Below are 26,288 nucleotides of genomic sequence, written 5' to 3'. Positions count from 1 at the left end.
TTAGCTGTTGAACAAGAGTCCAGATGCAGTCTCAGGAGAAAGTCTTGATGCTTCCGTTAGTCTAGATGGTGTTGAAGTTGCAATCTATTTCTTTTGTGTTGAGCGAAGAAATGATGATGAACTTGCGGTGTTAGTTTGACTCTGTTATGGTCGAGGAAGTTACAATGGTTGTAACTTGAGGCCTCTCAGGCTGCGCAGCACGAAAGGTCCCGTGGTCGGACTGGATGTCTCCAGTGTTTTCACACGAACAGCAACCAGGAGAACAAGGAAGCAAGGAAGAGGGAGAGGGGAACTGTGCGGATGCTCTTTAACCTCAACAGAGGTCACACCTCTCGAGTTTGGCTTGACCAATGAGAAAGGTGCAATTTTCAAGCAGGAAAAGTTCCTTTGTTTGGAAGCTGACTCATTCAATTAGAGTAAGCTTGCAGTTTGTGTGCCTTCATGCTTCAATTAATATAACAAGCACTCAATGTTCAGGGCGTCACACAAGGATTTATTTGATAAGAAGCAAGCATGATATCAATAAGGTTACATTATCTAGTGGTTCAATCATAAAGCATGCCTAGAACAAATACAAGAGACAATATACAAAACCGTAATAACAGATACACTGTCCTGGGGATATGCATGTTAATTTATAGAACAGTTAATATACAAATTAATAAAGAGAAACAGGCTTTATGTGTCTTTCCCATGGCCTTTTCATGTGGCCAACTTCCAAATTCTTTTGAGCAATTAAATGGTCTTACCAGATAGTAACCATGATAACCAGAGGCCTGTTCTGGCTTTTTGGGGTGTTAGTTCCTTTTCGGGGGGTTGTCCACAGAACACAGTTTGCTTTTTGGGCGAGGGGGGTTTGCTGGATTATTCATCAACTACTCATTAAGATAATAGAGACAACCCTTTTAGATGATGCGCTGGGTGCGCCGACCATTTTTCCCGTCATTAAACTAGCAAAAGTGGATTCGGACACGCCATAAGTGCACTTGCGCCGTGAGCTTTAGACCATGCGCTTAGACCGTTAAAATAGGGCCCTCAATGTTCCTCTCCCTAAAACAATGTTTTCCTTACCTAAAAAAAAAATACTTAAATGCAGTTTGTATAGTAATTTCAATCCTTTTGTATATATAAAACAAACAACATGAATATTTAATTTTAAAAGATTTTTGAAATCTGAATTTTGATCTAAATGTCTTTGTTTACTCAGAACATACACAGAAGTTCCATCTACAATCAAAGCAAATAAGGACAAGGTGAACAACACAGACCTTATCATGAAATCAACCAATCAATCAATCGACAAATGTTGATCTTTTTTAATTTGCCTGGTTGATATTAACATCACCTGAATGAAATCTGTCATAAATGCACGTTTCATAAGTGTCCAGTTTAATTTCTGTTGTTGTTTTTAGGTGATGATCCTCCACCCTGAATTCATAAGATACGTGCATGATAACTGGGCAGAAGGTCATGGCCGATATCCATCCACTGGTTTCTTAACACTGATATTCGCTCTTCACATCTGTGACAAGGTAAAACTCCCGTTCTGCCGGTTCAAGCGGTGTGTGGCACAGTTCCAGTGTGTCATCGCTGTTGTTTAAGGAAGTGTCACTTTATACAAGCATAGACTATTTACTAACACAAAGAGCCTTTCAGGAAAGTGTTAGCATTGAAACCGTAGCATAGTGGTTAGTATTGTATGTGCGCTGTTTCTGCCTGAAAGTAAATCTGTGATATAAAGTTTCGAATTAAATTCACAATTTTATAGTTGTGAGATTTAAAGTTAAATATGAGTAATAGAGTTGTTATTATGTGAAATAAAGTCACATTGTAAGATATTTAAAACTACTATTACTTTATTAAGCAAAGGATTAAACTGGATTCCATATTTTTGCTAAAAAAAAAAAAAAAAAAAAAAAAGACAATGAATTTAATATTAAAATTAGAGGAATGATTTTTTCACAATTTTCTTTTTCAAAAAGAAGGTGTTTTATTTTTTATATTTTATTGACTTAAAATATTTTTTTAATGAATAAGAAACTAATGCACTGATAACTCTTTCTCTTACAGGTGAATGTTTTTGGGTTTGGAGCTACGAGTGACAGAAACTGGCATCATTATTTTGATGAAACATTGACTTTATTTGAATACGGTTCTCATAGTGGAGACTTTGAAAACAAAACAATCAATCAGCTCCATCAGGAGAACAAGATTTTGATGTACAAGGGTTTGACATGACGTAGGTTCTCGGGGAAACACTGCCTTTGTGCTGCACAATATTGCATTGCATTGCAATAGTGCAGCAGAGACTTTCAGTTCAGATTCATCCCGAGAGGTGCAAGAGATCAACAAGTGTTTCATTTGAGCTCCACTAGCAGCACCAACTGAATCTGTGGCATTAGCGGATTCATTTTTCGGTCCAAAAATTTTACATTTATGTACATACATGTTTTTACATTGTAGTTATTATAATGCATTAATTTATTTATTTATTCGTGTAAATACATCCTTAATGGTACTAGATATAAAATGTGACCCATTTTTCTTTTGTTGAGCCAGTTCAAACACCACAGACTTTACTGGGAAAATGACCCACAAACGTCTTCGGATTCTTCTGAATGTTAACCTGGATTAGCAGGGCTGCAGACTAACATCTGAGAGCAGTAGCACCAGTGCCAGTGAGTTCTACAGATGGTGGCACCCGCACCTGATTTGGTAGCGCTTCTATAGTACCAAACTGAACAGCTTCAGTGATTTATAAAAGGAGACCTCTTGCGTTCTGTGTAATTCAGTCAAAATTTTAATACTTCTGTACAAGAAGTGCAAAACACCAGGATATGTTTCCCCGCTGAAGACCCTTCAGTCTGGTTGTGGCAAGCCGAAATAGCGCAGAAATACACCTTAAGGGTAGCAGGAGTCAGTCCAGCTGAAAGACGCTCTTGTAGAAACTCCAGAACTGAACCAACCGGCAAGTCGGCTGGGTTAAGATGGCAAGCCTGTACCTGACCATGACAGAAGGTCCCAAGGAGAGCCTTCCAGGAGAGAAACCAGGCTGGCCAGAAGACGGCTACTAATATTAAGACCCTCGCCAGAACTCCCGTGAGCAGAGCAATTGGGGGAAAGGCATACAGACGCAGCCTTGGACACGTCTGTACCATGGCATCAGCCCTAGATGAGCTGGAGGATTGAGAGAAAACCGAAAGTTGACAGTGGGTTGAGTCCTCAGAGGCAAACAAGTCCACTTACACCCTGCCAAACTTGGACTCCTCAATCCCCGGGCCTCAGATCTGCTGCACCAGCCTCAACATGAACGCACCCCGCCCTGGTGATATACAGTCAAACCAAAAATGATTCAGACACCAGGTATACATTTTTTATATTATTTTACTTGTGGGTGCAGAACACTATAGTTAATTTATGTAAGTGAGCATAGCAAAATAAACTGTGACATGTTATACCCAAATATTATGCAAATTTATACAAATTTGGGACCAAAATGTATCTGTACCTGACCATGTTTTGCTTAAAGGCACACTATGCAATATTTGTACATCAAAACAATGTAAAACCAGCAATGTAGGTTTGAGAGGTGGTGCCCTGCCAAATCTCGCAAGAATCACGACTTTCTTTACCCATAAACATGGGTTCTAGTACGGGAAGAAATCCTTTGTGTCTCAGCCACCACTGGAGGGGCCTCATTGGATTGATTAAAAAAATTCAGTAAAAACAGTAAATAGCCTATTGTGAAGTATTATTATGTCAAATAACTGTTTTTTTTTTAATTAAAGTATATTTTTAAATGAAATTTGTTTCCTGTGATGGTAAAGCTGAATTTTCAGCATCATTACTCCAGTCTTCAGTGTCACATGATCCTTCAGAAAGCATTCTTTGAGGATTTGCTGCTAAAGAAACATTTCTGATTATTATCAGCTTGATACAGCGTGACAAGTTTTGGTGCTTCTTATTTCTGTAGAAAGATTCAAACATTTTTACTGTCACTTTTATTAAATTTAATGCTTCCTTGCTGAATGAAAGCAATTATATACAGTATATATATTAGAATACAATGATGTATTTGTCTTTTCAATCCATTATTTGTCCTCCTCCTTACTTTAAGAAGTTACTTCATTTGTCAACACACAAATGGCATTTTACCCGTGACCTCAGTTTCATGTTCCCAGCACAAATGCGGAAACACTTCAGTTCTCACATACTCCCTGAATTGATTCCAGTCAAACTAGTTCATGGTTTATATTGTATCATATAAACTCCCCAGGCACTGTACCAGTGCCAGTCTGAGTGAGTCAGCACATTTTAATGAGTTGAAAAGAGATTTGGGATTTGGCCTCCAAGACACCACTCTCCGGTTGTTTGTTTGGTTGATTTTACTATAGTAATTCATTTTTATGCATGCATTCAATAGTAAGTATTATCAGATATATTTGCAGTATCAATTACCAACTCTGTAGATCAATTCAAAAACAATTTAAAGGGGTCATGACATGGGTTTTTTTATTTTATTATTATGTTCCCTTAGGTGCAATTATAGTATTACTATAGTTTTTTTTTACAAAAAACTTTTAAAATGTAGTGATTTATGACCTTTTCCCCCCTGTTTCTCATCCTCTGATTCAAACAGTCTGTTTTGGGGGTGTTTCCCCTTTAAGAGTTCAGTGTTAACGCCCACTGTTATGATTGGCTAACGTCAGTGCCTATGCATCAATTATTAACGCCCCCAGCCAGAATATTTGCGGATTCGGCGTATTTAAAAAGTAGTTTAAAGTTTTAAACACATTACTTACAGTTTGCGTCGTCGTTGTTGAGCCCAGAATAGTCGGCACGGACTTATCTTTGAGCAACAGTTTTCTGGCAAAGCCAGCATCATTTTGGGATTTGTTCTCAAAACAGTCATCCTTCAAATGTATAGAACAAACGCTTAAACTAACACTGCCGTGACTGAGACGTCCGCAAAAAACAAAGTGCATCCATTTTCCCTGACGACTGGATCTTTCGCAGCGTATTCAAAGATGTTGTTTGTCCACAGCCAGGAACAGCACATCTGCGGCGTCGTAATCTCCCTGTACACAGACCCACTCGCTGTCCGTCGACTGAACACTTGTGAGGCGCGCGGTGCGCGGCGCGACAACGATACGAAATGAGCGTAGTTGTCTTGCGCTTAAAGCGTAGTTGTCTTGTGCTGGAGGCGGTCATATGCAAACGCTGGTACGTCACTTCGTACCGTGACGTCACTTCTTACCATGGATCCAGAACGAGCTGTATTTAGAGCTTGATTAAATAAATGATTCGTTTATAATGGGGAGGACGTCTTAAGCTATGAAACTTGCAGGACGTTTTAATGGTACAAAGACCTCTTATATACCAAAAGATCAAGGTAAATTTGGTTTCTCATGTCATGACCCCTTTAATTGTCTCTGAACCTCCACGTCAATGACAGCAGCTCAAAGTCTGAGGAATAACAGAAAAGATCACACATCTCTTAATAATATATAGTTATATATTTATTCATACTGCCATTTCCATTTATATTGGTTAATTGTATAAAATAAAAAAATTAGAAGTACAGTCTTTGTGAGGGTTTCAATCCCCATGGACCAAAATCTATCGTCCTTGTCTCAAACCGTGACCCTCAAATTGTAAATGTGTCTGTGTATCCCAAGATCAGAGCCCAAAAACACACTCATTGATAACAAGGTAACTTGATTGAAAGTGTGTGTGTGTGTGTGTGTGTGTGTGTGTGTGTGTGTGTGTGTGTCAGACAGATAGAAAGAGAAACAATGAGGTTATTAGGCATAAAATGTAAAAATACAACAAAACAGGAACAAGAGCCAGAATATTTTTTAACATAACCTGAAACCTGCATATATGACTCAAAAATAGCAGTACTATTTAAGGTGTTGTTGACTTGAGAAATTACGTCATTGTTTCGTGGCCTTCCCAGTAGAACTAGCTTCTAGGAAATCAACTGGATGTCTGCAATACTACAATTTAAAAATGACAATACTTGTATTATGGAGTTAGATACAAGCACATCAGTTATAGTGTGTCAGTGCAACTGCTCATGGTTCATTTCCTCCATTAACTGCAATCAAAAGAAGGGACACAGACATTAAACAGAGACAGAATATTCCTTGTCAACATGTCGGTTTATGCGAGAAAATCTAAAAGCAGAAAAAGTGACTAAAAATAATAGTATGCCCAGAAATATAGCATTATAGGTTTTCGGAAAAAACTGAAAGAATTCTTTTTTAGATTTTTTTCATTAATCATAACTAACATTTATTTTTCTTGCAGGAACAACAATCATATGGTTTTGAACGTTGTATGTTTCCAAACTCTTTGGCGAAAATGTGTGACTTTCGGTGTGTGTGTGTGTGTGTGTGTGTGTGTGTATTAACAATGAAGTAATCACTAAAACAAAGTTTGCTTTACCTAGTAACAGAAGGGTTTGCATATGAAGAACCAATCAAATTGTAGGAAAATGATGTGATGTTTCATGTCATTTTTGCCATACCTCCTTATTCAATAAAAACTGTTGTATTTGTGTTTACTCAATGAAATTTGTATGAGATCTCCCGGCCGTGATTAAAGCATTTAGAGGAAATTTGCTGAAGTCTGCAGCAAGTTAGTTCGGGAACTCAGCTGAAGTCGACTGTAGACTCGCTGGAGTATAGACTATACGTCGACGGAAGACCTTAGGGGACGTCGATTGTAGACGGGACCCAGATACATAGTTAGGTTTAGGGAAAAATCTACCACAGGTGCTTAACTCCGTAATAAGAGCCTGTTTGAACAACATACAGAACAATTTAGTTGGCTCGCAAGCTTCCCTTACGGCATTCCTAAAAAGCAACGTGACAACATTTGATGTGAAAGGAACATGTATAAAGGAAAGTCACATTTCACCCCAAAATCAAGAGATTAAAAAAAAAAAAGTTTTGAAAACACTTTACTTTGTTTCATTAGTTAACATTAGTTAATATATTCACTAAAATGAACTAACCATGAGCAATACATGTGTTACTGTTTTTGTTCATCTTTGTTAACATTATTTAATAAAAATACAGCTGTTCATCGTTTGTTCATGTTACTTCATAAGTGGAGTAACTAATGTTAACAAATACAACTTTTGATTTTCATAATGTATTAGTAAACGTTGAAATTAACATTAACAAAGATTAGTAAATGCTGTAAACGTGCATGTTAACTAATGTAGTTCATGTTAACTAATGAAACCTTATTGTAAATTGTTACCGTTTTTTTACAAGAAATTAAAGCGATTCTACTAATATTTAGATATTTTGTATTGTGACATTTTCATATTAATAAACCAGTTAATTTAAAAACAGATTTTTTTTTTTTTTTAAATAAAGTGTAAAGTATTTATTGAATAGTTTACTTAATTTGATAATGATGTCCAACAGTGGGTACCGGTTTAAAAAAAAATTTCATACATGTGTGTGTGTGTGTTTTATGAATATATATTCATAAAAATTTACAAACACACGTATATACATACATATATATATATATATGCACTTCCTTAATTATATGGAAATAATTAAATAATGTCACAATGCAAAAATCTTAATGGTCTTAAAATAAGCTTAATTTCTCTGTGAGAATGATCTTATTATCTGAGGGTTCAAACATACACTGGTCACGTTGTAAACACAGTGCAGCACTTCTGGGAAAAGCTCAGAGAGCTCTCAGATTTCGTCAAAAATATATTCATGTGTGTTCCGACGATGAATGAAGGTCTTACAGGTTTGGAACGACATGAGGGTGAGAAATTAATGACAGAATTTTCATTTTTGGGTGAACTATCCCTTTAATGCTTCTTCCACCTAGAAACACTGATATCTCCATGGCTCAGATGTTTGTTGTTTAATGCTCTACCAGTTCTAGCATGTCTGAAGAAATCTGTTCAATGGCAGTGTGTAACAGAAACTACAGCTGCAGTTTTTTTTATAATGTGAATCACATTTCAGCTTTGTGCTTTTGCTCTTGTTGATCAGCGATTGTCTCAAACCTGATGAAATTGCTCTTATATCATCAGACATACTGTGAACTACACTGAAAAACTTCCAAATGTAAAGAATCTCAGGTGCTACCACAGAGATCAAGTGTCCGTATATCACAGATGATCTCGCACACAGCTGAAAATGAAATGCACATCTGACTGCAAACGGAGGACGCGTTTAAAGTCCAAAGTCGAGTCAAAGTTAAATAAAGACAAAAGAAAAGACCCAAAAAAAAAGACAGAGCACCTGATGAGTCTCATACTATCACAGCATTTAGAAAACCTACTTCCAAATACTGCTTTTTATTGCATATAGGCTATGGTTCCGCTGAAATACCTTGTCTAAAGAGTGCGAGGGAAATAAAATAGGGAAATTCAGTATGTTAATCCCAGCCGTGATCCTCTCTGTCTAAAGTGTAAAAGACAGAGTACTTTAGTACTTTTTGGAGCAACTGAATAGAAATCAAATATCATTATTTGAAACATAATGAAGTTTTTATGCCACAAAAACAGCATATAGGGCACTGCATCGCCTCCAGCTCAAAATATTCTACATATATAGCAACTCATTTCAATAAGGTCATTATCTAATGCTTACCTACAGAAATTCACAAAAAGAAAAATAGACGTTAACATTTGCGCAAGTGGCGTCACGTGACTCAAAACAGAGGCTAAACTGAGAAGACAACAAACATTCTAGAACAAACGCTTTTGATTGTTTTCATAATCGGAGTACAGCTCAGACATCAGGAAGTTCGTGTACTTTAGTTTAGATGATTGATTGTAATCTGTTGATTTATTTTCTCACTTTCTTTTCAGGAAGCAGAAGAATCAGTGGCGACGTGAAAACAAACACCGCTAAAACACACCAGGCCGCATTCATGAAACACAAGAACTAATTAATTACTATTTAAATTAATGCTATTTAAATTAAATTGTGTGTTTCCTCAGCTGTGAGGACTTTTTATATCAGTGGTGAGTTTAAAAGTGTCATTGAAACTTTATTATCATGCCTTTACTATTTATTTATTTTTTCAAATGTATATATTCTGTCTTACCTTCATTCTAGACACTGACTTTCAATCTTAAACTTATCTTAAACCATCACAAAAATATGTTTTTTGTGTCAGTGACGATGCTTGAGACAACATATAATAATATATGATAGTAAAATGCTAGCAAATGTACAAAATATATATTTTTAATAAAATAAATAATACCAAAAAAATACTTTGAGATGTGATGGAAATGAAAGTTCAAACAACACACACAAATATATAAAAATATTATATCAATTTAATTGTTTTTAAAAATTATCTAAATATATATATCTAAATATGTATGTATGTGTGTGTGTGTGTGCATTCAGGTGTGAGAGTGTGTTTTGTGTGAGAGTGTGTATTTGCGTGAATCACAGTGAGTGTGTGTGTGTGTGTGTGTGTGTATTCAGGTGTGAGTGTGTTTGTGTGTGAGTGTGAGAGCGTGTATTTGCGTGAATCACACTGTGTGTGTGTGTGTGTGTGTGTGTGTGTGTATGAGTGAGAGCGAGAGAGAGCTTGTGTATTTGCGTGAATGTGTGTGTGTGTGTGTTATTTGAACTGCAATTTTTCTGAATCCAGATAATTTCCACCACATCTCAAAGTATGTATTTGGTATTTATTACTTAGTTTATTTAAATAAATGAATGAGAATGTGAAAAGCGTAAAACCACAAGCCAAGGTGAAGTACTGCATTTATGAGAAAACTAATTCTGCTTGTTTCATGAATGAAGCCCACTGTCGTTCTCTCCATCATCACGAATGACAGATTTTCACTCACACTCACACACACAAACACACACACACACACACACACACACACACACACACACACACACACACACACACACACACACACACACACACACTTCACAGTGCAGCACGCAAGACACTCGCTCATCCGCCCAAATACATACACATTTTCCCACTTGCCTTTTTTACTACAGCCTAAATCTGTGCCCTGGATCTCGATTGTAACTCTGACGCTTTCTAAATAGTAAAGACCGATAAATAAATAAAAAAAGCAAGACTTGGAAATGAATCATGCTTTAAAAATATTCAGTCTCTGCTCTAAGTTTAACAAAGCCACGAGACCAACACAAACAGAGAGAAAGAGAATCCATGTGTATGTGTGTGTGAGAGATGTGTTTGAAAGTGTGTCTTTAGGGGCTCACAGGTTAAAGACCACCATTACTGTGTGTTTAGGGGCAAGAAAGATGAGTGGTTACCTTGTGATCGTCTCCTGTTTCTACCACGATCTCGAATCAAATCGAGGTGGTCCATCCAATCACAAGTGGCCATTTATTTTTCAGAAAGGCCCCATTGTTCTGTTCATTAAAAAGTTTGCAATGAACAAAGTAGCACATTCCCCCAATTCGTCCACTTGAATTACCCTATGAGAGTCTTGTATAAAGCCATTGAATGGACTGTAGTGTTGATTAAAGCTCATGACTGGGTGTCTCTCGGTCACTCCCGTGCGCTCTGACCCGGGACCCACCAGCACGTGCTCTAGGTGGACCAGGGGGCGAGAGGTCAAGATGCGCAGTCCGCTTCACATCATAGAAGGATACAGCAGCGGCAGAATCTCTGGCGGCTCCCGCCCACCGATGGAGGCGGAGTCACGGGTGCAAAGTAGGCGTGAACTTTAATGTTGGGCAAGTGAGTCTAAAGATGAAGATGGAAAAGAGAAACAGAGTATAAAAAAAGAAGCTCGCCAGCATATGACACATCTTATGCCCAATCATACGGATTACTCACAAAAACACAATATTATAAATAAACATGTACATCAGTGCATTATTTTGAGATGTTGTGTGAGCTCCCTCTTGTGTTCACTGCGAAATCTGCAGTCAGCCTTGTTAATGTTGTCTAATACTTTTCATTGATTTGAATACAATAACTGTATATTGTCGAAAATACAACTGTAATTGTGTATTGTCTGAAATACAAATGCTTAAAAGAAATGGTTATTTTAAGTTATAAAAATGTGTTCAAAAAATTGGGGACAGTGCGATTTCTTTGAAAAGAAACTAATACTTTTATACAGTAAGGACAAAAAGTGTCAGTAAAACACATTTGTAATGTAATAATAAATAAAAAAAATGTCAATAAATGCTGTTCTTTTGAACTTTCTATTCAAAGAATCCAGAAAGAAAGAAAAAGAAAAAAAAAATATATATATATATTAAGCAGCATAACTGCTTTTAACATTTACAATACTAAGTTTTTTTGTTTTGTTTTTACAATTACATTTATGCATTTGGCAGACAGTTTATCCAAGGCAACTTTTCAGTAAGATTTTTTTTTTTTTTAATAAATAAAATACTTTTATTCAATAAGAATTCATTAAATTGATCGAACATTACAGTAAATACATTTATAACAAAATATTTACATTTCAAATAAATGCTGTTTTATTTAATTCTATTAAAATAACCCTGAAAAATCATGGTTTCCACAAAAAATGTAAGCATCAAAATCTTTCTTGAGAAGAACCAAATCATCATATTAGAAGATTTCTGAAGGATCATGTGACACTGAAGACTGGAGTAATGATGCTGAAAATTCAGCTTTTCCGTCACAGAAACACATTTTATTTTAAAAAATGTTCAAAACCAGTCATTTTAATTTGGAATAATATTTCACAATAATACTGTTTTTACTGTATCTTCCATCTAAATGCAGCCTTGGTGAGCATAAGACACTTCTGTACCACAGTGAATGGAACCTAATTTCAGATTTAAACCAATTCATCCATTTCTTGAACCATACCAAGAACTGCAAATCAAACCTCAATCTATACACATCCCCAAAAAAGTTTTCACTTAGTATCCATAAGATAAGAAACAACAAACCAAACCACTATGTTTGACCTCTCACAGCATAAGCACAAGTCTTACCCTCAGGCGTTTGATGCCGGCGCGGGTGATCTGTTGACAGTCGTACAGCTCGATGCGGTCCAGGCTGTGGCAGGTTTTCAGATGCTCTAATGAAGCGTCTGTGATGAGCGGGCAGTTGTCCAGCTCCACCACCTCCAGTCGGTCATGAGCACAGGGTCCACTGCCCAGCTGCCTGATGCCATCATCAGTGATCAGCTCACAGTGGGACAGACTCTGAGACATCGATCACAACCAGAAATACATCAACAAGCCCATAACACCCGAGGAATGTTTTAGAAATCAATCACATATATAAATATTAGCTGAGAAAACCCCCAAATTAAAATAAAGACATTGTGACATTATTGTGGCAGATTTAAAAAAAGAAAAGAAAATTATTAACACGTTAAATTGACACCACTAAAATACAAATGTATGGGGTTTTTTTATTGTAAATTTTGTTTTTAGACTCTTACCAGAACCTGGAGTCGAGGGCAGTGTATAGATAGCTGGATGAGCGTTCCATCTGTAATCTATGGAGAAAGATTAAACGTTATAACAAGTCTTTTATAACCGCTTTTAAAAATAAACCACTAGCGTAGCCAGAAGAGTCTCTGGGGTGTGACAAAAAACAAGCAAAAAAAACCTGACCCGGCGTATCGCTAACTTTACAGAAAAGACTGGGCTGATGTGTAAAACTCAGGCTCGCCACATAACCATAATACTAGGCCTATATAAAATATAACTCAGGCCTCAACATTAAGCCTTTTCATGTGCTTGTCCTTCGAACAAGTCAAATCTGTCATTCACTTGTCCAAGTAAAAAAATTGCATGTCCAGAAAAAAAATATGCTTTTTTTTTGTGTTGTAAATATAATTTATTCTGAAGCAATATTCTCATCAGTGTTCAGTCAGCTTTTATATATTTAAATCTGCATATTTATGATATTTTAACCTTTGTAAAGAGCATTTTTCCCTAATCGTTCTAAATATATGCTTCATCTTTCATTTTAAATTCTTAAATTTGATCAATAAATTCAATTGGAATAATAAGACACTATATGGCTGTTACCAAATCAAATTAATTCATTTACACTGAAAAATTACAACTGCTTTAAATAATGTTATGAGATCGGTCAATGAATATTTGACTCATTTATGTGTTCCGGTGAGATGCGCTGTGGTTCTGCTGTGATCTTTGTTTGGAATTATTTTCGCTGCTCAAATAGAACAAAAACAGTCAATATTGTGTCTTAAATGTAAGTGACTTGATATTAATTACTAGTCCAATTTACATATGTGCTTTCAACAACCAGATGCATTTACACTTGTCCAGTTTCGTCTGGAATGCGACGCAGACCTCCTGCTGAAGTGGTTTGAGCGTTCGGATTTAAATCCGTCTCGAATGTGTTTCGGAGAGCATTTACACCTGGTCTCTTCATGATCGGTAGCTATCCGATCACAGAAAACGCATGAAGTGGCCAGGTGTAAACAGCCCTTACAGATTCAGTTAACATCCACAAATGAATAAACGCGACGATTCAGGGAGCAGGCTACACAGGGAACTCTGAGAAAACGCTACTTAAGCTCCGCTGCTTTCTTTGACCCTCTCTGTCTCACTCAGTGAGTGTGCAGTGTGAGAGTGGGAGTGGCCAGCGGCAAAAGCCAAATCTTTTACCGATATGTATTTAACAATATATTTTGCATTTCTAATCCAAACAACGTCAAACTTGGCACTGCACTTACTCATGCCCGTAGCAAGACACCTGTCAAGTTTTAAATCCATCGGACTAATCACGCACGCACGCACGCACGCACGCACGTAATTTATAGATAGATAATCATAAAAACGAAAATGTATAATTAGAGGATACATTCAGGCTTACAATTTAACCTTCAAATAAACAAACCACTCTGCTCTGATTGGTCAGATGGCCAGTCTATTGTGATTGGTCCACCACTTACAGCACATGTCGAAAATATCTGAATTTCAGTTCCGGATCTTCCTCAGCACTTGATACACAGTAATACTTTAAATGAGTTTCAAAGACTTGTTTGAGAATTATCATCAGCAAAAGTGATTGATCACTTCAATTGAGGGTTTTATCAAAATTAATATTCTTAATCTAGAATAAATACAAATTTTATTTAAATAGTGTATGTAACAACATTTTAACATTTTGTATTTTCATGCCAACCCATTCTGACTCACCTGTACACACTCTTCTAAATCCATCTTTTCTAGTTCATGACAATTCTGTAAAATAAGAGGACATGATGTGCTTGATTTCAGTTGTTAGAAGCTCCAGAGGTTCAGGTTTGTGGTTGCCAGATTGTTTACTCACCCGTGCTAGTGAGGTGAAGCCTACATCTGTAAGCTGAGAGCAGCGAGCCACCTCTAATATTCTACAGAGACCAACATATCAATGGTTCGAAGTTGAAAAGAGGATCAAAATTGGGTAATGGCTAATGGGTGATTGCACGGGTTTGATTATGTGTGTGTGTGTGTGTTACGTACCTGAGACGAGGGCAGTTTTGGCCCAAGGCATTGAGAATAGCATCTGTGATGTTTGCACAGCCCGACACACACAAAGACTGCAGCCGATGGCACCCGCGACAGATGGTTATAAGACCTTCATCTGTGATCTGCTGCTCGATTCACACACAGAGATATGCCTAGATGAGGAAACCATCCCATCCAGTGTATGAGAGAATGTGAATGTGTGAGTCTTACTGAACACGTCTGCAAATTGAGTGTGACCAGCTCTGGACAATGTGCTCCAATATGCTTTAATGCTTCGTCTTCCAACTATAAAGAGAGAAAACATAAAAGAGAGACAGATAATGCGCTACTAAATGATTGATCGGATTTAAAGAGACAGTACTTCCGTCGTCATTTACTCACCCTCATGTTGTGTGAAACACTTATGTTTTTACGTAGAATACAAAGTGTGGAGATTCAGTGACAACAAATCATTGACAACAATTACCATGAAAGTCTTCTAATGATATATGATAGCATATGGACTATGTTTATCTGTTTTTTCTTCTTCTTTTCTCTTTGTGTCTTTTGTTCTTTTTGTCCTTATCAGGTTACTATTGCATGAAAAAGGAAGTTTCAATGTTGATAACCATGGTTAATCTAGATGTTAAAACATGAACCACATTATCACATGTTAGTTGATGAATAATCTTTTGCTTTTTGCAAACACTGTGGCCCGTTTGCTTAACTTGTGCGTCAACCAATGCCATGAGTTTGGGTCAGGACTATATTATTTTTGTAATATTTTGAAGCTTTTATCTTTATATTTTCACTTTCATTTTAATTTAATTCATTTTGTTATGTGCTTTTGCCATTTTTATTAGTTTTTGTTGTTTAATTAATTTCTACATCGCTTTAATTTTAATTTTTTTTTAAACAAAAGTTTTTTACGTTTTTAATTAGATTTTATTTATTGATTTACAGTTAATTTTAATTTGTTCAAATCATTTAGTTCTTGTTATGTACTTGTTTGTTTATATATATATATATATATATATATATATATATATATATATATATATATATATATATATTATTTTTTATTTCCAATTTAATTTAGCAATTTTAGTACTTCACCTTGAACTTATTTCAGTTAGTTGCCAAGGCAAAAGGTTTTGTTCGTTAACATTAGTTAACAAACAATTCTTCCGCAGCATTTATTAATTTTAGTTCATGTTAATTTCAACATTTACTAATGTGTTATTAAAATCAAAAGATGCATTTGTTAACATTAGTTAATGCACTGTGAATTAACATACAATGAACAATTATATTTGTACCAACATAAACAAAGATGAATTAATAAAAATAAATAGCTAATTATTAATTAATGCTAATTTTAACAAAAGATACCTTATTGTAGACCTTATAAGTGTTACATTTAGATTTTATTTGAGCTTTAGCTCAATTAAAAATGCTACAAGTGGCTTTAAATAACACAGAAAAGGGGAAGAACAGCGAAGAGGGCTGAAGGATGATGTATCACCTGTGTGCAGCCCTTGAGGAACAAGCCTTTGAGTCCTGGACAACATCTCACAAGTGCCTGTATGCCGTCTTTGGTCACCTGATCACACCACGAGATGTTCAACTGCTCTAGCAAAGGACAGCCCTCGCTAAAATGACACACAGAGAGACATTTAGCCCCAGAGAAGCATTCTGCATAACCAGCAAGTGTGTCTGTTTGTGTGTGTGTCTGCGACCTCTGACCTCAGAGCTTTGAGGGACAGGTTCGTGATTGAGGTGCAGGAGGCAAGATCCAAGTGCTTCAGTTTGGGACAAAATTTACTCAAGCTGTTACAGGTACTGCAAAAAGAAAGACAGAAGTTCAATGGAGATTAAAAAGCTCTCACCTCACTCACTCACTCACTCACTCACTCACACTCACTCACACTCACTCACACTCACTCACACTCACTCTCACTCACTCACTCACTCACTCACTCACTCACTCACTCACTCACTCACTCACTCACTCACTCACTCACTCACTCACTCACTCACTCACTCACTCACTCACTCACTCACTCACTCACTCACTCACTCACTCACTCACTCACTCACTCACTCACTCACTCTCACCTGTCAGTGATCTTGGTGCAGCCATTGAGGCTGAGCAGTTCAATATTTCTGCAGTTCTGGGCAAACGTTCTACGAGAGAAAGGAAATTTTACATGATTAAACTTTAAACAATGCTTGAATTGCCCTCCAAGTCGCAATAATGTCTTTAGTCCATATGTTTAGTCCTTCAGAATGGAAAGCATAACTAAACTCATTCTTATTAAAGAGGCAATCTACTTTCTTGACAGGTCTTAAAGTCAGCATGAAATGGCATGAAAGTTGCGATAGTCTTTTCTTCCTTATTGTGACGTATATCTGAGTGTAACGGCTTCTCATACAAGAAAACATGTAGGGCGGGACTTGATTTTGTCCATGTGGTTTTGATTGGATGGTTGTGGGTTACTATTGGTCGATCTCATGTGAGTGACAGGTTGTCCCGCCCTCGCGCCAGTAAACGCATCATCAGAGAAGAGAAGAGAAGAGATGTCGCTGAAAGAGGGAGGGGAAGTTATTTTGATAAAAGATTACAAGGGTAAATAAATAAATAAAAAAAAGAATGATGTGCACGAATAAATAATTTGAAACTGCAATATTCCATAAAAAAAAATAAAAAAAAATTCAGTTTTGATTTCATGGTGACTTTTAGGCTTATTCACATAAAGGGCAAAATGACAAAGTGAACCGAAATGGTTTTTGCTCTAGAACTATTAACAAAAGATTTGCATGCATGAAACATCACACATACTTAAATGCAAACATCCTGTAAGCCATTTTAGCAGTTTTTTATTCAAATGACAGGCAAAAGCGTTTCTGATTGGATGGTCTTTTCTGCTTTAGAGTTGACACAGGCCCTGTTTAAACCGGGTATTAAGATGCGTTTTGGTCGATCGGATCACATGTAGACGAGGAAGACATTCCCGTTTACACCTGGTGTTTTATTCCATCTCTTTTGTCCACTTTCAACCCCTTCAGTCCCGATATCTTCGAGGGAAGGATCTATGGGCGGGTAAATGTATGGGTTCTAATGGATGAAATAAGCTTGTGCTAATTTAAATTCGATCGTGCCCGGAGATGGCGGAAAAACATACGGAGAGCAGCAGCTTTAGTTTCTGTTCTGACAGCGGCACGACCAGACGAATGCTGTGAGTGTGTGTTAGAAATTAGGAATGGTGAGAAAGCATTGTGCTTGATATGTTTGTCGTCTTCAAACCAAATTTGTGTCTCAAGCGGAAAAAAGTGAAATCCCGGCTGGCTAGCTAGCACGCTTCCCATTATGTTTAAGCATTAGTTCAGTCTAATCGGCAGAGTAGACGTTTTTTTTTTTTTTGTGGCTGTTCAAACACACTTGATCACATGAGCGTTCACTCTACGAAATAAAATCCGGTCGAATGTGTTTTTGACTACCTCTGGAAGTGGTCGAATGTGGACCAGATATTTAGACCCCGTTTACACCTGCATTTAGCATCGTCCACTTGTGATCTGATCGACCAAAACGCATCTTGATACCAGGTGTAAACGGTGCCACAAAGACAGGTGGGCTTTCTCACAACACCTATTCTAATACAATGATATCTGTTAGGTACTAGGGACATTTCATCATTCGCACCAACTTCAAAATAGAACCCTGAGATTGCATGAACTGATCAAATGTATACACTACCGTTTAAAAGTTTGGGGTCTGTATGATTTTATGTTTTTGAAAGACGTTTCGGTAACACTTTACAATAAGGTTCATTAGTTAATGTATTAAAGGGATAGTTCACCCAAAAATGAAAATTATCCCTTGATTTACTCACCCTCAAGTAATCCTATGTGTATATGACATTCTTCTTTCAGACGAATACAAACATGATAAAAGTGCTCCACACTGCTCCAGGGGGTTAATAAAGGCCTTCCGAAGTGAAGCTATGCATTTGTGTAAGAAAAATATCCATATTTAAAACTTTATGAAGTAAAATAACTAGCTTCCGGCCAAATGAACATACAGATTCGACTTAAGTTTTAAGCAACTTATGCGAGTAATGCGACGTGGACGTACTGCTAATGTTTACGCCATGACGCACGACGCTACTTCCGACGTCACAAGTTGTGCTTTAGGCATAAATGGACAGCGTATGGATATATGGCCGTTTGGCCGGATGTTAAATATGAATGTTTTTCTTACACAAACGCATCGCTTCACTTAAGAAGGCCTTTATTAACCCCCCAGAGCAGTGTGGAGCACTTTTATGATGGATAGATTCACTTTTATGGACTTCAAAACAGAACCGGCCATTCACTGCCATTATAAAGCTTTGGAAGAGCCAGGACAATTTTTTTTTTAACTCCGATTGTATTCGTCTGAAAGAAGAATGTCATATACACCTAGGATGACTTGAGGGTGAGTAAATCATGGGGTCATTCTCATTTTTGGGTGAACTATCCCTTTAACTAAAATGAACTAACAATGAGCAATACATTTGTTGCTGTATTGGTTCATCTTTGTTAATGTTAGTTAATAAAAAGACAGCTGTTCATTGTTTGTTCATGTTAGTTCACAGTGCATAATGTATTAGTAAATGTTGAAATTAATATGATCTAAGATTAATAAATGCTGTAGAAGTATTGTTCATTCTTAGTTCATGTTAACTAGAGTAGTTAACTAATGAACGTTATTGTAAAGTGTTACCGAAGTTTCTTATGCTCACCAAGGCTGCAATAAGAGCTCCACGATTCTGGAGAAATTGAGAATCACGATTTTTTTGCTTAAAATAGAGAACATGGTTATTCCACGATTCTAAATAGGCAACTAAACAAAATAAAATGCAATTTACTACAGGTTCTGACAAAATGTTAATTACTGCAGTGTATTTAAAAAATATTTAATTAACTTTGAAGTAAGTGGGTTTGAATGAATGATTCAACGACTCACTCATAAAGACTTCACTTGTTTCATTACTGGATGAATCAGCGCTTTCAAATGAATCTTTTGAATAAATGATTCAGTGACAAATGCACTTGTCGCCATCTACCGGTGTAATGGTGTAATTAATACAATATTTACTTGATATTTACTTTATTTTGATTGCTACTGCAGACATCAATGTTTATATACGAACTATAGACTTTTATCACAGCACTTCTGAGATCATCTGAATTATTATAAGACAGAAATAATGATTCTGTGTGGTTGAAAAGACCATTTGTGAAGCTGTTTCACACCTATACGTAACAACTGCTCTCTCTGGCTCAGCGGCAGCACCAGAACAGCATTTATTTGAAATAGAAATATTTTGTAACAAATGTAAATGTAAAAGAACTCTCAAAGGGGTCTTTAAGAATGAATATTCATCTTTTTGCTGTGAAAATGTGCTCATAAAGCATTCATCTGCTACCTCTTTCTTACCTGAGAGCACTATCTCCGACTCCGAGACATCCTCTAAGACTCAACTTCCTCAGGAAGCCTCCACACCGCTTCGAGATGTTCTCCACAACACGACCCTATACATGAAGAGGTTTTTAAGATCTGTTAGCCACCTTCATATTAAATAACATCTGAAATTGCTTGTATTTTAATAGTTGACTTCATCTGTCAAAAAAAAAAAAAAACGTCAGTCTACTGACCTCAATGTCTCTCTGGAAGTCAAAGAGGTCAATGCGCTGCCAGTTACTGCCATCCAGGGCTAACAGGTTCCATGACTGAGCCAAAGAGATCAAGTGAGAAACAAAGTCAATAATCATAGCAAGCTAGCAAGCAAGCAAGCAACATACAGTATAATACAGAAAAAAAAATGTTTTGGAGGGCTCTTAAAATGAACAAATGTCAAAATAGACACTTAATGTGCCACAAAACACCAGTCTAATCTATAAAGTCCCTAGACTAAATCACACTTACTCGTGAGACTTGTGCGCAGCGGCAAAGTGTGACTACATCTAGAAATGAGAAGATTCTGTCGGGGGAAAAAGAGAAGAGAACATCAAAACCATTAGCAAACATCATTAACAAATAGTTGTGATAGAGCGTGTCGTTAAAGACTATAAGAACAGCAAAGATAAGGAAACATGATGGAGATGGAGATGATTAATACTGTTCACAAAAAGAGATGGTTTAAATAAGTAGATGAAGCAGGGAGAAAGAGAAGTGTTGAATGGGTTTCACACCAACCGTAACAGCAGTTCCTTCGGCAGCTTCTTGTTAATAACAGCCTCGTCGTTATTGGAGAACATCTGAGGAGAGAGGAAGACATTTGTAAAACTGTCAAAGGTCAATAGCGTTTACAGTGTTTTAATTGCAGCAAATCAAACACTTTTAACAATAAAAAAAGACAATACTTTAGTTCGAACCACAGAATGCATGGTTTAGGCATTACACAAGTTTCAAATTAGGTTTACATGAAGTTCATACAAAGATATGCAATACCAGTGAATGCAATATTATGAATGCATCAAAACTATTTTACAGAAATAACTTTCATGTTACCCAAACGCTATCAAGAATTACTCCTAAAACATGCCTAAGTGCCAGTGTTGTTTTAGTATTATTTATATACTATTATGTTATTTATTAAGATTTTTATTTAGTTTATATCTTTATATTTTCAGTTAATTTTCATTGCAGTTTAGGCTATTTTGTTTTTAGCAATCATGTGCTTTTGTCATTTTTTGGTAACACTTTACAATAAGATTCCATTTGTTACCATTAGTTTGTTCATTAGTTGATATGAATCCTATTGATATGATACTAATAATAAAAAAACAGCATTTTAATTTCAACATTTACTAATACATTATTCAAATCAAAAGTTGTATCTGTTAACATTATTGAATGGCCCTGAGCTAGCATGACACAAATTAATAAATAATAATTAATATATTTCAGTTTTAGCAATTGTACTTCACTTAAACTTATTTCAGTTAATTGCAAGGCAACATTTATAATTTTCATCAATTTCAATTACTGAAAATGACTTTTAATAGTTTTAGTCATGAGATGACAAAAATCTGTCAGACTCCGGCCTCAAAAGGACTTTATTTGACCACATATTTCCCCTTAAAGTTGCCTTATAAGGTTAGTCAAGGTTTCTTGCTCTCTCTCTCGCTCTCTCTGACCTTTAGAATTGTAACGATCTCTTGCGAAGTTAGTTTGTGCTTCCTCAATCCCACACAAAGCCTTCACACATTCTCTTTCTAGCTCATGGTAACACTAACAGCAGGGGGAATATCTAAGACCAGTCCCATAATATTTTCACCACACTCTGTAAAAATAGGACCCGAAGTACCGCGTTAATAGGAATTGCCGTATTAAATTTCACAGGGGTTTCACCCATATTTTACGCATTGCATTGTGTTGTAGGGTTAAAGGAAAAGTCCATAAACTTGACAGATAATGTCCTGGCAGAAAACTACCAGTACCCTTTTTTTCTAGGAATTAGGCACTTCACAGCACTTGTTTTCCTTCATTCTGTCATTCAATGCATTTTAACATTGAAACAATTAAACAAACTAAATTATTCTGAAAAACAGAAATTAATCTCAAAATCTGCTCTTTTTTACAGTTGAAATGTAGTCTTATGCTTGACTGTGTGCCGAATACTAGAAATGAACACCAGAGGTTGTAACCTGGTTTCATCCGACCACAAAACCTTTTTTCCAAATGGTAACAAGAGAAACAGATTGTCTTTCTGAATAATTCAGACCAGACCGGATGTTCCTTCTTTTTTTTTTTTTGGAGAAGTGACTACTTCACATCCAAAAATAGTGGGGCGCACATAAATTGTTCTGTGTGCACTGGAAATTCCTTTGTAAAAACATGAACACACTGATTTCTATTTGTATCCCAGTCTTGATCTGAACAAGAATGTGATCCCAGCAGTCTGGGATCCAATCGATTCACTTATCAATGAAACCAACAGGAAAACCAGTGTCCAATCCCATAAGAATCATCTCTAATAATCAAAAATTCAAGTTTTCATTCACCCAAAATCATTCAAATCAAAAAAGTAGCATAAAAGTATAACGTATGACTCGTGCATCATATTTCAACATTTCAGTTGTCACACACACTCTGAAATCTCACATTCAAACCTGGCAACTCAAGACACACTGTTGCTGGTTTGATGTCAATGCTTTAGAAAATATAATGAACAATTCACACATCAAGGGTGATAATAATAATAACTGAAGTTTTAATAATATGAGAATAGGAAAGTCCACACTAGTACAGATAACAATGCGAGCGATATCATTTGAATCACTCTCAGAACTATTTTTCCAGCTCAAGACCAATAAAAACATTCACAGCCAATCAGAGTCCATGTGACATTAAAGAGATCAGGCATTTAAAGTGACAGATGACGACAACTGCGTGTGCTTATAATAAACAGAATGTTATCGTCCACCAATACAGTGATCACGACCCCAAAGCCTGTTTCCTTTCATTATAAAAGGGGGGGGGGATCACTTGGACATTCTGCTAAACATCTCCTATTGTGTTGCACAGAAGAAAGAAAGAAAAACATATAGGTTTAGAACGACATGAGGGGGAGTGGACTTTCATTTTTGTGTGAACTATGCCTTTAAAGCCCCGACTCAGCTTGAGAGAAACAATGTTAGATAGCTTACAGGTATTCTTTATCACAAACTCTCAGTTGTGTTGTTCCTCTTTCTTTTCACCCATCCATTCTCTATCCATTTGTTTGTTTGTTTAAGGATGAGCCATGTGATGTGCAGACTGTCAGAAACCAGGAATGATTGATCCCTTGTTTCCAGATCATCAGAAACACTCTATATCGCCGGATGACTTTTCTCATGACCAGCTCCCTTTCATATCTAAATGTCTCCTGCAATTGTTTTTACACGGGCGAATCTCTCAAAGACGTGTTTGGGGAATACTTTGATACCAAATAAAAATATAATATAATCATTCTTAAGTGTATTATATATTTAGTTTATTATTTTACTGAGAATATAGTAATTTGTCTCCTTATACTTATAATTTAATGAGAATAATCATAATTAAGAATATACAAATTACAAATAAAATGTCTAGAGCATATATTTCATCCCATAACTAAAAAAGTTTACTTTATATTTAATAATAAACTTAATTTTTTTAGCCATTTATATATTTTTGCTTTTATATATACTTTATTTTAAAGCTACATAGAACACAGCATATTGCTTTACTAATATATATATATGTGATAATACTACAGCATAATCAGTTATTAATATTTCATTGGATCTCTCTTATTTTTTGCATGTCTTTATAATTTCTTTGCATGACAGCCTGGACAAAAATTATGTCACAATTTGGCATGTTTCATTGCATTATCACAAATTAATCAATTGACTCAAGCACAACAACGCAATATGCTTACAAAATCTAACAATTTTTTTGGAATATTTGAATAGATGGTACACATTCGATTTAGTTAAATGAGGGAATATATTCATTCTTCCGTTACAGTGGGTGTTGTTAATAAGAGTTGGTAAAGTGCTACTCCTTTTATTTTGTTTCCAGGTTTTCAGAATATCTTTGCAGTAATTTCAATATACAGTAAACTTCTACTGAGTACAGCTCAGCTACTCCATGACACTTCTTGTTATCTTCTCTGTCATATTAGGTAGCTTCTCATGACAAAAAAAGTGACTTCCTGGTTTACATGTAATGCAACACAGTTTCTTGCTCTCTGATTCGCTGGCTATACATTCTGTTGACACATATAAACAACCCTATTTAAACAGTAACATTTAGGTCAACACTGACTGAATAGCCAGGTTACCACTGGTACAATAATGAAATTGTAATAATATGGCTTTGCTCCTTTTACCATTACAATAGCCAAATGCAACTAAATATGTGTATGTAAAGGCAAAATCAGTCCACCAGCTGACGCTATATCCATCTTTCCTGACAATATCGCAACAATCAAGGGGCCAAGCATAATATGAGCTGTCAGTTATTTGTAAAGATCACTCTCATGCTGCTGTCTCCAAAACAATGTCCAGATAATCACTCTGATCCTAAAAAAAGAAACCGGCTTAAGCTGGCAACAATGCATCGCTGCTTAAAGACTGATTACATTCATGCCTTTGCAATATACTGAGATTAGGCCTACTAGTACCTTTACAAACATTCACTACAGTTATCATAATTTCCACTTCAATGGCACGGTTACTGTTGAAAAGTCTCATAATGAAGTATTATGGGTCTTTTAAAACATCATAAAAAGCTGTCAGAATGCATGACATTTTAGGCATTTGAGTTATTGCATCACAAAGGAAAACGTAATGTTTATTTTATCGTTCACATTACTTTTGAAATAGTCAGACAATAGTAAATGTTAGAGATGCATTGCCACTTTCATTATGTTATAAATAAAAAATAAAAATGGCATACAAAAGTTGATTTGGACGTAATGTAACACCCTGGCCGGTTAATGTGGCTTTGAAGGTTGTTCACTGTTTATAGATAGTTAAGTAATTGTGATTAAAACTGGATACCATCGTACATTTTCGGTAGTATTATTAGGGAAGAGCAACATGTGGTATTATTTAACAAATTAATCTTTAGTAACTTTGATACAATGTTTCACTTTGACATTGCCTGACTGCCCAGAGTACATGTGTGTGTCTGATCTTTAAAAGCAACTATAGACATAAACCCCCGATAAAAGCATCAATACCATGTGTCTCAACATTACGGCTGCGTTTCAAAACCTAGTGAGCTCCCTATCTAGACAGCATCACAGGCGACCAAAGCTGCAACACGAGCCTATGAAGTCCCGAAAATGCAGTCTATGTAGTCAACTCACTAAGTTTTGAGGCACAGCCGATGTAAACACAGTTATAACTTGTTTAAACACGGCAGATCTTGAGTCTTCAAGAGGAACAACAAACTAAATGTTTGCGTAACCCGGCCCAGCTGCTTTCTGTGGTGATGAGTTGTGATACGCGATGTGTTTTATCGCGTAAAGGCCCGTGTATATATCCAGCTTTTGTTTTGGCCGGCTGTTTTTCCCCACTCCAGCCTGCTGTGGGCCTACCAGCATTATCCGTCTCCTATAATCTCAGCTAACCAGTTTAATTCAGAAAAACCATCGAAGCGTACATCGCAACCTACTGTTGCTTCGCGTAAATAAGCGAGAAATTGTAACGCACCTTTTGAGCCACACTAAGCTTTAATCAATGGTTGTGTTTATACATTTCGACATAAAGTATGCTAGATTTGACAAGAGAAACAAATATATAGCTACTTAAAAGGGATATAATGATGGATTTAATGCTGCCTTTGGTCAACATACATTAATGAATGTGTTTTATAGACTGTCAAGCGATTAGAAGAGCTGAACTCGTATTTGATTGCGGAAGCTCGGCCTCTTCTACTGCAACAACACTTATAATCCGACATTATTTCAGGCATTTAGGAGTAAAAACGCAAGATTATTTACATCGACATGTCAATCTGGAAATGAACAGTGACTACTCGCCTCAAAGCGACTCCGAGAGACGCCGTTCACCTCCTTACCCATCCCGAACACTATAAAGTCGGTCAACCGGAGAGGAAAAGCGCGTCCGGTTATTAAAAGGACGCAGATGTGTCGGTGCCGCTGGGTTCCGTCGAGCTCATGCCGTATTTCACTTCATTTCTTCGCGTTTGTATATGGCGAAGATGCAGAAGAGCCCCAGTGGTTGAAGTATGAACAAATCAAGCTTATCTCCTGTTGTGTTGCGGATCACCCCCTCCCCTTT

General features: G+C 36.4%; 2 protein-coding genes and 1 long non-coding RNA gene across 6 annotated transcripts in view; 1 reads left to right on the top strand and 2 right to left on the bottom strand.

The window, feature by feature from the left end:
• LOC306986663 (CMP-N-acetylneuraminate-beta-galactosamide-alpha-2,3-sialyltransferase 1-like) overlaps positions 1–2,238 on the top strand; it is a gene marked incomplete at its 3' end in the record, with an annotated part of 12,469 nt that extends 10,231 nt beyond the window's left edge. For both annotated transcript variants that reach the window (XM_079590128.1, XM_079590129.1), the window contains exons 5-7: positions 1,208–1,253; positions 1,413–1,532; positions 2,071–2,238. In XM_079590128.1, coding sequence (XP_079446254.1) covers positions 1,208–1,253; positions 1,413–1,532; positions 2,071–2,238 — 334 coding nt within the window. The remainder of the gene's footprint in view (positions 1–1,207; positions 1,254–1,412; positions 1,533–2,070) is intronic.
• LOC306986670 overlaps positions 1–26,288 on the bottom strand; it is a 392,716-nt gene that overhangs the window by 7,584 nt on the left and 358,844 nt on the right. The window lies entirely within an intron of this gene.
• fbxl20 (F-box and leucine-rich repeat protein 20) lies at positions 2,125–26,288 on the bottom strand. Of its 3 annotated transcripts, none has more exons than XR_013795005.1 (16): positions 26,027–26,288; positions 20,701–20,762; positions 20,431–20,485; positions 20,160–20,234; positions 19,942–20,036; positions 16,578–16,646; positions 16,206–16,301; positions 15,985–16,111; positions 14,691–14,765; positions 14,475–14,605; positions 14,302–14,362; positions 14,169–14,213; positions 12,434–12,490; positions 11,979–12,191; positions 10,308–10,743; positions 2,125–3,322 (listed from the first exon to the last, which is right to left on the bottom strand). XR_013795005.1 is itself a non-coding variant. In XM_079590119.1 (15 exons), exons 1-15 carry the CDS (start codon positions 26,066–26,068, stop codon positions 10,636–10,638), a joined length of 1,311 nt encoding a protein of 436 aa, XP_079446245.1. In that variant the 5' UTR covers positions 26,069–26,288; the 3' UTR covers positions 5,507–10,635. The 3 variants fall into 3 exon arrangements, 1 of the variants encoding a protein (XP_079446245.1); XR_013795006.1 differs by lacking the exon at positions 2,125–3,322 and adding an exon at positions 5,439–5,466; XM_079590119.1 differs by lacking the exon at positions 2,125–3,322 and having other exon boundaries at positions 5,507–10,743.

Source organism: Phoxinus phoxinus (assembly GCF_949152265.1).
Source record: "Phoxinus phoxinus genome assembly, chromosome: 19".
NCBI classification, from domain to species: Eukaryota; Metazoa; Chordata; class Actinopteri; order Cypriniformes; family Leuciscidae; genus Phoxinus; species Phoxinus phoxinus.
The sequence above is the reverse complement of the archived record's forward strand: the minus strand, read 5'-3'. Positions and strand labels throughout refer to the sequence as shown.

Bases quoted from the DNA above. Each gene is read 5' to 3' on its own strand.
- fbxl20 (XM_079590119.1), bottom strand. From the start codon at position 26,068: ATGGGTAAGGAGGTGAACGGCGTCTCTCGGAGTCGCTTTGAG. The intron at 16,647-19,941 runs GTAAGAAAGAGG...TTTCTCTCGTAG, and splicing joins GTCGGAGATAGTGCTCTCAG to AACGTTTGCCCAGAACTGCA. The intron at 12,491-14,168 runs GTGAGTCAGAAT...CTTTCTCCATAG, and splicing joins ATTTAGAAGAGTGTGTACAG to ATTACAGATGGAACGCTCAT.